This window comes from Etheostoma cragini, chromosome 3 (assembly GCF_013103735.1).
Source record: "Etheostoma cragini isolate CJK2018 chromosome 3, CSU_Ecrag_1.0, whole genome shotgun sequence".
In the NCBI taxonomy this organism is placed as follows: domain Eukaryota; kingdom Metazoa; phylum Chordata; class Actinopteri; order Perciformes; family Percidae; genus Etheostoma; species Etheostoma cragini.
This window is the reverse complement of record NC_048409.1, coordinates 17,450,544-17,463,414: the sequence shown is the minus strand read 5'-3', so window position 1 is coordinate 17,463,414 and position 12,871 is coordinate 17,450,544. Positions and strand designations below refer to the sequence as shown.

Sequence of the window (12,871 nt, the reverse complement as noted above, 5' to 3'; positions counted from 1 at the left end):
ATATGGGCAGAATTAGTTCCAAAAGTAGTTGCTTCTGTGTTGTTGAAAAGCAAACATTTGAATGTGTTGTTTTCACATTTGGAGAAGTGGTAAGATATGTTATCACAATGATTTTAAGTCTTATCATTATCACATCACAAAACATGTTAGTTTTATCTTCAGAGGGGAGTGCATATGAACAAAGATGTCTTTATTAAAAGAGTGTCACTTGTTTTTTAAGGTTATTTTTGGACTTTTTAAAGCCTTTAATGACAGTACAGCTGAATAAATAAAAGGGGAGAGATGGAGCAATGACATGCAGCAAAGGGAGTAAACTTATAAATATAGGCGCCCACTCTACCAACTGAGCTATCTGGGCACCCAAAAGAGCGTCATTTTAAGTCAAGTCAATTTTATTTATATAATGTCAAATCATTCTCTATCATTATCTAAGTTTCCATCCACATGTTTTTATCTGAATTAAGTGATATTGATTGAAAAATGCCTTATGGATACTTCAATAGAATTTCATGAATATTGACTCAAAGGAAATACATTCGGTCTCATTGGAATTTATCGATATACGTCTTATGCGATAAACGCTGATGGAAACGTTATTTTCCGAATAAGTAATGAATTGCGATTAAGTTTTAGGTCATTTTATGGTTGCAACCCGCCACAAAACAAAAAAGAAGAAGTTTTAGTTAATTTCTGCCCAGTATTTCCGCTCCATTTGCACACTTGGCGGGTGTCAAAAAAGACAGATGTGAGTGGACAAACAAGGAGACAAGAGACTTTTAGAATTTAATTTAACAGGAAATCGCAGGCAAATGGCCGACAAAGGTTAGGACAAGCTGTGGGACATCCACCGGAGTAAATGGAAGGCATTCAAACAGCAAGACATCAAAAGTCTCAAAAAAGAGCCGGAGGGACAATAAAAGGCAAGTTGCATCTGCATCATCATAGCAATGTGTTGCTAGCGTCGTTGTTTTTTTATTATAGCTTGATCTGTCGCTATCAGCTGGCATATAAGCACTATTAGCCTACAACTTAGACAGCGCGATCCATTTTGTCTAGAAAAACTTTGTTCGCAAATGTTTGCTTGAATATTGTACAATTCAGTGCGAAAATAAATGGAAACACCTTAAATGTCTAAAATATATTCGATATACCAATTTGATCGCAAAACAGCATGTGACGTCAGTACACACAGGTTTTTATTCGTTTTAAAGCAGTTGGATGGAAACTGATGGAAGCTTTATTCGCATGAGTTCTTTTACCAAACTTCAGATAATTCGATGGACAAGTGGATGGAAACTAAGCTACTATCTTAAAACACTTTTTCATATAGAGCGGGTGTAGCCCATACTCCATAATTCACAGAAAGATTCCTCCATTAGCTACAAAGGCAAGAGAAAACACTCCCCTTTAACGGGTGGTAACTTCGAGCAGAACCAGATGGCTCTGGGGGTCCCATTTTATAGTTTTCATTGTAGCCAGTTGTTGTTTGCCCTTTCTCCAGAGAAGATGCTCTAATTATGTCCACCTGAATGCTCAAGTACCTTTGAAAATCAACTCTGGGACACCCCAAATGTCACATTCAAGATTTCAATAGTGCGGGCCCCTGGGTAGCTCACCTGGTAGAGTGCATGCCCATATATAGAGATTTACTCCTTAATGCAAAGGCCACAGGATCGCCTCCGACCTGCGGCCCTTTGCTGCTTGACATTCCCCCTCTCTCTCCCCTTTCATGTCATTAGCTGTTCTAATAAAATAAAGACCTAAAATGCCTTAAAAATAATCTTAACAAGATTTCAAGCATGCAACTGATAGTAGTAGGTGATACTACATACTTTACAGAATGATCAGTGTTTCAGTCAGTATTCAACAAAATTACAACTTTGCTACCATTTATTAGCAGTCCACACAGCTGTGAACCAACGTCTTGTCGTGTGTGTGTGTCTGTCTGTCTGTCATTATCTGCATTGGTGACGGGGGAATGTACGTTTAAGGTAAAACTGTGTGTTAAGATGCTCTTTAATTGAGCTAAAGTCAACTGACGTTGAAAGCCTCCGACAGTTCTCTGATCCACTCCATCGCTGTCATCCATTAAACCTCCATAGAAAGCTAACTTCAAGTATCAACAGAGACTAACATATACAGTATTTTCTTCAGAACCTGCCCATCTACTACTGTCAATAGTTAACACAGAACACATAATAACTAACACATAATAACTATTATTTCCTATTTCTTTAGATGAGGGTTTCTACTTTAAAGTAAGCTAGGTCTAATTTTTAGAGCACAACCTGCACCAAAGACTGTAATTTTTCATTCTGTCAGATAGACAGTCTAAATTAAAAGGAAAAATGAAAGAAGTAAGGTTTGTCTTCCTGCTATGATCCCGCTGTAAGTCAGAGCTTCTGCCGCAGCTGATGGCATATTTATTCTAGTCTCCCTCTCTCTGGGCCAGGAAGGGACAGGTCAGGACACAACATACTCCCTGAGTGTGAAGTGTTTGAATCCAGTGATGAATGTTCCCTCTCCTCCAGGGACTCCAGGTTCAAAGCAGGAAGACATATATTCAGAGGAAGGGACAGCGTGAGGAGGAATACTGTGGGTGAACCAGAATTTCTGCATTTGAAAAATGTGGTGAATATTCTTAAAAAACAACTGCAATCTAAATCTTTAAGTTGCACAAAACTAAAAAACAGATCAATAAAAAAATGCAACATGTAAATCATCTGATCAGAGATTTTGTAAATTAAGCTATATTATAAATTCAGTCAGGGAGACTATACCTTTGCATCTTTAGGCCTTCTTTTTTCCTTACGCATCTGCATTCAATCCTCTCACACATGCTCTCTTATTATTACTTGCTGTCCTGTCCGAGGCTGTCAATTATCTTATAAGCTGTTGTCATCTATCAAATAGCTTGTCAACATACCTACATTGTTAGCCTATCATCCAAGTCATAGCAAGTTGTGTATGGGTGAGTCTACTTCTCTCTGCTGTTGTTTTTTCACATGCTGTTGTTTGTGACGGTGAGTGACAGAAGTAAAATTTCGAAAAGGTTTGACAAAATTGACACTAAGTGATATGAAGAAATTAATTTAGAAGATTTGTCATTGAAAAACATGCACTTTATTACTTTCACTTTTCTCTCCTGAATGATTGAACTATGTGCCTAGCAAAGAAAAAAATCAAGAATGCTGTCTTTGCCTTCTAAATACTGTCAAATCTGTCAGGGGTGTGATGAAATTCAGTGTGACTATCACAGCAACATGACACTTCACTGTGTCTGTCTGTCTGTCTCTGACTTCATGCATTTAAACATGAGTGATCAAATGTGACAACATGATGCAGCCAGAGGTGGGTGATAGAGCGAAGCACAGGAAATAGAAAAGCTTTCTGTCTTATATTTAGCTCAAAGTTTTTGGCCTTACACTCTCACACTTTTGGACTATTCCAAAAGTGTGAGAGTGACTATTCCTGCTCCTTAGTATGTAAACAAAGGATGTTTTTGTTTTTGTTATTTCTAAGAAAAGTCAACCTGATTGACTAATATGGAATAATTTTGTTATTGAGGTTCATAGTCTGCTTTCAGTACACCCCAGTAAACCCCTATAATTGCTTTGGTCCATTAAAGCTACTGTAAAAAATGCAAAGTCAGCAAAAAAAAAACAATCAAATTCATCTCATCACCTTGTGGTCTGATTCTTTCTGTATCACTCTCTCTCAGCGTTCAACGTCTCACCCTTTTCTTTTTCACTTTTTGCTCTCTAAGTATGTGCTAATAAAATGCAAAACATCAGCTGGTCACAAAGCATAACAGGAACTAACATATGATGAAAGAATACGCTACACATTAAAGTTGTCCAGGCTTTTTTCCTCTGACTGAGCTACTTCCTAGTCATCTAATATTTTGCTTCAAGTATTTTACCACTAAATGTAAAGAAATGTACTGTCTTTGAATAAAAATGTGAACAGTGTGTACTTGATCAACGACTTTCTCTCATTCTGTTTGAATCAGTGTTCAACGTCTCACCCTCTTCCTTTTCACTTTTTTCTCTCAATTTTCCACACTCTGCCTCCCAACAGTTCAGGCCAGGCCAGAATAATTTATTTCTAATACAGTGTCATCTATCATATAGTCCCGTATGATTGATTGACTGTGAAAAAAAACAACGGAGACTTGAGAGTTAGAGCAGCAATCTGTCACATCAGAGTCTGAGGGCCATGCTGCGGGAGGACGGGCCGCATCTGCTCGCACTCGCATTAAAGTTCCCTCTGATTCATAGAGAGCATGCACAAGTCAAGAAAACAAACAACCGTTGTCTTGTTGAAACAAAAGCCGAAGATGAAGCTGCTCTGCTTTTACATTTCACAAAAGAACAATGAAGATAAAATTGTCTGCGTAATCAAAAACTCAGGCACAAGTTTGGACTGTGGAGTGTACTACAAAGACAAGGAGAGATGTTTTCTAGTCATTATTTTCAAGTTGCCAGCCATCACACACAGCAATTTAAGATACATTTAAATGATGAGAACAAAAAGAGCCATACGTCCATCAATTTACTTTACAGGACTACCAACTAAAAATTTTACCAACTAAAAATCCACTAAACAGTAGTGAATAAATACTGTTTGGCTTCAACTTGTATCAGTATACATGTATACTGGGAGCTCTATCAGACATAAAACAACAACATCTCTAATGTCACATCTCTAAAAATTCACAGTAATTTGAGTCCTGTGTACATTTTGTCCCAGCTGGTGTTTGGGAGGTTAAGGAACATTGCTCATGCTTACAAGGTGTGACATACAGTTAGCTTGTGAGAATTACCGCTATTCCTGTTACCTTGGTGACTATCAACTGTGTTTTAGGAGGAGTATGGGGGGAGTTTAAAGTGTGGGCCTGGGTGTCCTCCCCAAGGGTTATTTTGAACATCAAAGACTAATTTCCTGCCTTCTGATTCACTTTTATGCACCAATCTATGGTGGGAATGCCTTTATTCATTCTATGAGAAGGAAAACACAGATGACATTCAAAATATAATATAAGACAAAGCAGTGTCACATCAGTAATCTAAGCCTGCCTCACAAAAGTTGACCCCAAAGCAACAAAGATAGGCTACTTATGTTTGTCTTAAATGTGTGGTGAAGGGGGGAAGCTGGCATTAGTGTAGGGTTATGGGTTAGCATGTTGTCCGGTCGCGACGCACACTCTACGCACTGTGCTCAGTGAGGAGCGGTTCGATGAAAGATGAGAAAAGTCTCTCTGCGTGTTCTGAGGTGTTAGTTTGCTGTCACATTACTCAACCCCATATTTGCGAATACAAAATATCTGAAGGGAAGGTCCTGTCACAAAAATATGTTGTTGCACATTTTAAGTGGGTAAATGGAAATCCTGGAGATTTCTTAGTGGGTAAACTACGAATACCTGCATATCACGTAGACTACACCACTGATCACTACGTATTTCTGTATCCCGCTGTGGGAATATTGTTTAGGACCAGACTTCATCCAAATCTGTAAGACTGACCCCACTGCTCTTGCAATTAAACCTGGATCACTAAGCTGAGGCTCTGATCAATGAGTTGTAGGTCAAAGATAGGGCTGCTCAAAGTCTACAGGTATCATTTCAGAAAAGTTCAAAAAATGGCAAAGTAGTAATCATAGGAGTTGAGACAACTGATTACAGCCCTGAGGAAATGAAATTCAGACTGATTGTTAGGCTATCACTGAAGCGTCAGTGATCATATTATTCTTTTTTGTTGTTTTTAAACTACATTTCAGACAATGGTATTAAAGATTATGCATTTCAGGCACTGTCTTTAATGTGGCCCATCTACAGTAAGGATCCTGAACAGAACCTTATCTTTTTTGAATAAAAAAAGCAGGGCTTGATGCAGCGTTCATATATTTTATTTATAGTTTTGACGCAGTTAATATATTCCACATCTGTTGTGAAATTGAGTTGATACACTTTAGGAAATCAAACGGCTGCTTTGAGAGCCTGCCTCTGAGCCACTGACAGATGTACATCCTGAATGCAAGTCATGCTTAACTTGCCATTTACAATGAGTAAGTGATCAAAGGTGACACATTTGAATTGGGCAACAGTGAGGATTAAGCATATGTGTCCTCTAAAGCTAAACGTTTCTCTTTTTTTGCATTATTTTTTGATGTAGTTTCCCACATCCTTGCCGTAACAACCAACAATGTCCTTAGTAATCCAAACACGTACTGAATATCCTTGCTAAACATCAAATTCTTCAGAAAATCTTCTGGGGAAAAAGATGAGTAATGTGTGTTGACAATTATCACCCTTCTTCATTTCATAAATGTCTTATGTTTAAGAGCCAATTCTAGTAGTATGTTATCTTCGGTGTCATTTATACATATTTATATTACATTTCTGTTGCATTTGCCACTTCTTGCCTCAAAATGTGCATATTCCTTATTAACTGTTGTGATGTATGATAACATGTAAAGAATGGAAATGTAAAATGATCGCTGCAAGCTTAAACATGTTTGGCAAATTGTGCCGATTAGTGTCATAAAGACTAAAAACACACCATGATTAAAAACTATAAATAGCAACTTAATAGTTAGAGAAATAGACTCAGAAGCTTGAATCATTAAATCTGTTTGCAGGATGGGAAAGAGTCAGCCCCCCCATGTCAGCTCAAATAACAATTATAATTTTGTCATGGTGATGTATCTCTGCTAAATCTATCCCAGCATGCACTGAACAGAAAGCAAGGAGAGCCTGAAAAATGGCTCATTAACAACCAATGTGTACAGTTATTGGAGATGACATGCCTTTCGTGCTTAGAGTTTAGAGAGCGGAGAGTAGAGCAGACAGAGGACTAAAATTCCAGCCAGAGTGTCCTTCTCATATTCAAAGGTAGGAGTCAAACTTCAAGAGTTGTTGATACAAATGATAGTTGTTTTTTTGTGATAAAATCGACATAGGAATGCCAAAACCAACTTCCTTTGATAAACTCCCTGCTGAGACTAAACTGAGCTTTTAACAATCTTTCCACAGAATGAAATTGCATAGTATATATCTACTCAAAGGAAGTCCTCTGGTATTTTTGAGGCAGCAAAGAGATTGTGAGAAATTATATTATGCAAATTGTCATCATTTTCAAGAATGCAAAACAGAAACTAATTCCCTTTATCATTCACAGAACCGGCAACAATGCCAACACGTCTCAGTGAGAGGAACACTTGTACAAAATGCAGCATCGGTATAGACTGACAACATCAGAAACATTGTTGATGGAATTTTCATTTGTGAATGAATGTATAGTTATTTAAGTTGATATTTCCCTTCCATCAAAGCCCATGAGCAAATCACTGTAAGACTTTATACAAGGCTAAAAAAGCAGTAACAAATGCCAGGGATGGAGGGGAGAAGATTATTTTACAGTCGACAGATTTGAAAGCCTGTTGCGCCTATTCTCAAGGACATGGAACTGAGTTAAAAAGAGAATTAAAACAACAACGCAGCAAGCAACAAGACCAAAGTATAATTTTGGAGTGGCTTTTCCAAGATGGAAAGAGCCAGGATTTAAAAAGGGACCCCAAAGTTGCCTGCTTTCTTTTTGACAGGTAATTCTGCCTATTTGGGTAAATTAGAAGTTTAATTGTTGCTACTTGCTTGGCTAACTATAGCATGGTTGTGCAACGCTAGAACGACGTCTAGGATACTTTTCCTCGCGTCAATGATGAAAAAGGATTGTCTACCTTGTAACATAAACGTAATTAGATGTGTCGTGATTTCCATGGCAGACAACTCACGTCATGTGCATTTGTAAAACAGACTTTCTACAGCTTTAAACTTAAACAGCTGCATGTAAACAATGGAGATCCTAAGAGCTACAAGCACATACAATTTCACTGCTAGATGGGAAAACTTCTTAAACAATGTAGCTTTAAAGTCTATCACAGGTGTTCAGGTATAAATATTATCAACTCCAGCTCTCCCAGTAACTTTTACAAAATATGATGATGCATAATGTGTCTCAAAATGCTGGTTTCTGACTGCAATGCTGGTCGGGTCGTCTGTCTCTACTAAAGTATTGTCAGTTTACAACAAGAATATTGCAATTTAATAGAGGGAAATTATTATTCAATTGTTAGATTTTCAATATTTTTTCGAAAGGAAAAGGTAAAGATGAGTAATATCATAATAAATCAGGTTTGTCAACATCAGTATATAAAGTGAATCAGCAAACCTTAAGAAAAATAACTGTCTACTAAACAGCAGGCAAGGAGAACCAAGAACCTGCTGCTAAAACTTTTTCACCAATCATATGCATGCCCAGAAGCCTGGGATCAATAAATATCTATCTATCTATCTATCTATCTATCTATCTATCTATCTATCTATGCCACTCACAGAAAGCACATTGAAGAAAGAAGAAAGTGCGGTTTTTAGATGTCACATCATTTCTGTCTTCAAATTCCACTCGTCACCTCGCTGTCATTTGAAGTTACAAACAAACATGACTCCTGCTTCAGCTTTGAGACGCTTCACTAGAGATGACTTGCTCCATCTTTGTGGCCAAAAGGGTGCGAATGTTTCATCATCCACAGTATGCTACTCACCATGGTGCAGCTGCCCTCTGTGTCTTCGTCCAGCAGGCTGAGTCTGCACATAGCTTTCTCATTCCTCAGCCAGTACTCCGACGAGTCCAGCACACTGTTACCACATAGCACCTACAGCACACAGATAAACCCATGCTCAGGTAGAGTAGAACAGAGAAACAAAATTGAGCATATGACACACACACACACACACACACACTTTCATCTGCGTTTCCCCCTCTGGTTGTTGGGATCAATTGACCTTTCTCAAGGCCCTTTATTTCAGGATAAGCGTCCACGGCACAAGATCAACAATCTGTCAGTTAACCAGACACTGTACAGTACATCCTACATCATACCTCCTCCTTGGAAGGCCATTTTAGCCATTGGGCTGCCTTTGTTAATGACAGACAAGTGTCTGTTCACAGGACCGACATACTAATTTGTCATTAATCATTGATTTTGCTGTTTTAATAACTATTTAATTACAATGCCAATTTATTTACGAGGGTTAAATAAGAGATTTACTCGACACTTATCACAGTGCTAGGGTTTAGCCATATGGTATATCTTTATTTATTTGTAAAAGCAGAGGATAAAAAGACTGTTTGCACCACATATGTTCAGCAGATAAAAGATTCAAATAACATGCTTTCAATAAATCATTCTTACCTAATTACTTTGACATATGACAGATATTCTGTGTGTTTTCTCACTGTGTATTTTTAGTGACAAATAATGTCCCTCAGGAACAGACCATCTGTGCAGGCCTTCAGCCAGGTAAAGGGGACGTGGCCTCAGCTGATCTAACCGAGAGCGATCCAATCAAAGGCTGCTGGCACGGGTCAGTGGAGACGGAGGACCAATTTTAAGAAAGAAAGACATCACCTTGTACCTCTACAGGACATTTGAGTGGAAGTCAGTTAAGATCAGAGCAGTAGGCTAATTAGGAACCACACACACACACACACACACACACACACAAAGTAAGCTACGCACACAAATATACCTATACAGAATTTGAAAGGAAATTCAACAGCCTCCACCTCGGCCCACTGATCTGTGCTATTTCCCATCCTGTCTTTCTGTCACTGGGGGATGATAAATGTACTGGGCTGACCTGAGAGCCCGGCTGTTCCTCTTATTGCACAAACCCCTGGGTGTGACAGGCACCACTGGGAGGAGGAAATGAAAATTGTTGCACTAATGAGGAGGCAGACATGATGTCAGGTGCATGGGCACATGGACAGAGAAAAGAAAACAATAAGTAGTTGACGAGGGGTCACACGGCACACAGACAGAGGGACAAACAAGTAGATCCATCCTTTTTTACCTTCTTGCAGGCGCTGATGGACGAGGCCACGGTGCTCTCTGTTTTGCCTCCCTCCACCTTGACGGCCTCTGAGCCTTCAAACATGGCAGACGACTGGAAGTTACTGCAAGGCAAAAAGGGCAAGAGTTGACTTTGTCACAGCAACTTCTTGTCAAGTGTCAAACACCTCTATTTTTATGAAGTCCGGGATCAGTAATCTGGAAGCAACCCATTGGCTGTCACAACTGTTCATCCTGTACAGCTGAGGCACTTGTCCAATGAATTAACCAGCTTTCGTCGGACAGAAGAATGATGTGAATATGTTGAGCCAAATGCTTAATTCCTTCCCTTTATTATTACCCAGGCTAGCAAAACTCTAACTCTAACGTTTATGGCTCACCAAGGCGACACCTCAATCAATTGTCATGAAATGATCATGAATAGTGCAAAGAATGGTAGGTGTTCCCCTGGATATCAAGGCCTTTTCTATCACATTATTTATAAGAAGCAATCGCAGCACCTGCTAAATGTTTATTTCTTTGATGTCTTCTCTCTCTGCATAAACACACTCATGACACAGACTCTCCTTAATAGCCCATTGCATGTTTTTTTAGAAGGCTATCAGGCTATATTGTATGCATCTACGCATTCAAGTGTCAGAAATGCACAGCCACTTTACCAAATCGTGAAATTTGACAGCAATGACGATGGAGGATTATTTGGGAAAATAACAGGGAAAAACAACAAGTGACCTTCATTCATAACACAAATTTCTTCAACAATAATGGAAATGTCTGTCAGACTATCGCGAGCCAAAACACAACATACCAAACTGAAATATCCCAGGAAGGCATCATTATCCTCCGTGCATGCTTTCACTGAGATAAGCTAAATCAAAGCTTATTTGGAATTGCATTAATGAGGATCAATTTTTAAAAAAGAGGCTAGGGATGCATATTTAAATAGGAGCAGCTGTTTGTTTTTTTGTAATCCACATATTTCAAGCAAATTAAAAAGCATTTAATTGTGTAGCCCCCAAGGGATAACACAACTGTATATACAGTATTTGCAGTTAATGAACATGACTGATGTAAATAACTGGCCGGACACTTAACAAAGATATGATGCGCTGTTGATAAGTGGATATAATTTGCAACACACACACAAGCACACACACACACACACACACACACACACAAGGTAATATTAAAGCAACAATATATAAATAGTAGTAGGATTTTTTATTTATGTATTTATTTAGGCATATATTACCTCATAGATGTTTGGCACTGACAAGGACTGCACTTAATTTTGTTGTATCTGTTACAATGACAATAAAGATATTCTATTATCTTCTATTCTAATATGTTGGAGGCATGCAGTATATTGGAAACAAACGACACTGTAAAAAGTGGGAGTGAAAAACACTGTAAAGCCCCCCTCCCAGAAAAAACAGCATAGCCTACTAGTCTGTCTGTGGATTTCATGCAAATTGTGAATTATTTCTGCATAAATTGAAGACCAGCAGTATAAGATTCGTCATGCACGACCTTTTTTCTAATCTTTGCTGCTTAACGTCCTTTCCATCACGACACAGTGATGATTGACAGATCGGTGCGCTCTGGCGCTTCCGGGGCTGCCGGGTCCGAGGCACCCAGCAGACATCCGTCTGTGGAGGACACAATTAACCCCATAAATGTCTCTCTTTCAAGGACTCCCACCGGTCCACTGTTGTGATTTACTGTGAAAGCAGTGTGCTAATTCAGTGGTGCAGGCAAGCCTTCGGATTTCACTGCTTTGAAAAGAGTTTATCTGCACAAAATAAGCAAGGAGCAGGTTTAGGTCCTGTAGCTGCAGAAACCTTCCATTTTAGCTCAGAGGAAAAACAGACAGAGGATAAAGCTTTTTATTTATTTTTAAACAACAGTATTTCAATTTTAAATGTGACTGTTGTGCACTTTTCTTCACTGCCACACATTTCTATTATTCAGGACAGGCAAGCTGAAACATCTTGTTTACTGCGAACACTGACAGTCGACTGTGAAAGCGGCTTTGCTGCAACACTGCGTGAATGTTGGTGCGCCTTTTTCCCACACTAAACACAAACTCACACTTTGCGCAGTCAAAATATCACTAAGCTTTGATTCAATACAACGTCAGACATCACAATCACATCACCCCAGTGTTTTTTTTTACAATTATCTAAATTCCAATTGGCTTTTTTAAAGAGCCTGCTAAGACAGAGAATCCATATGCGAAATGTAGGAGAATATTGGAGTGGCAGTATAGATTTAACAAAAAGTAGATGTTCGGTTCTAAATCCCATGCAAACAATTGAAGTGCCTAAAACATTGTTGATTTCGTTTGGTAATATGCGCCTATATGAACATTAATAATAATAATCCCGGGATAATAAACAGCCTCTTACCTCGGCGTTTTAAGGAGGCAATCTGCTCCCGCCATTCTGTCAAAAACAAACAGCAAAACTGTCCTCAACCGGTGCGAGTATTTCGTCTGTGGGGGCTGGGAGACGGAGACAGAGAGAGCGCAGCACCTCGATGCGTAATTGTCCCCGGGACACTCAGGTCCAGATGCGCGTCCCCGGCCGAGCACTAAAGGAATCCCTGAGAAGGACTGAGGTGAACCGAGCCTCGCGGTACCAGCAGCAGTAGCAGCACACCGCTGCGTGCCCTGCGCGTCTCTCCGCCGAGTGCTGAGTGCAGGCGCAGGAACCCCGAAAGGATCAAAACGTAATGAGCTGCACGACGCAGGCGAGGCCAGTAATATAGACATTGCACGCACGTGTCAATGAACGGACGCACGCGCACAAGTACGTAGTTGTTTTGCTACCGATACAGCAAAGATTAACCCAAGTTAACTACTTCCTGAAGGCTACACTGAAATGGAGAAAGTAGTACTAACTCTCTCCATAAACCGATTGATTGATAACAGCAGCAACAGCAGTGACATTAGGAAATA

General features: G+C 39.3%; 1 protein-coding gene across 3 annotated transcripts in view; it reads right to left on the bottom strand.

The window, feature by feature from the left end:
• Window positions 1-12,871, bottom strand: part of sphkap (SPHK1 interactor, AKAP domain containing) — a 108,896-nt gene that overhangs the window by 22,890 nt on the left and 73,135 nt on the right. For 2 of the 3 annotated variants that reach the window (XM_034867853.1, XM_034867855.1), the window contains exons 1-3: window positions 12,321-12,707; window positions 9,914-10,016; window positions 8,602-8,712 (exon numbers count right to left, since the gene is read on the bottom strand). In XM_034867853.1, the coding sequence (XP_034723744.1) occupies window positions 8,602-8,712; window positions 9,914-10,016; window positions 12,321-12,685 (579 nt within the window). In that variant the 5' untranslated portion in view covers window positions 12,686-12,707. Of the gene's footprint in view, window positions 1-8,601; window positions 8,713-9,913; window positions 10,017-12,320; window positions 12,708-12,871 lie in introns of those variants that run through there. The other variant, XM_034867856.1, reaches the window with a different exon arrangement.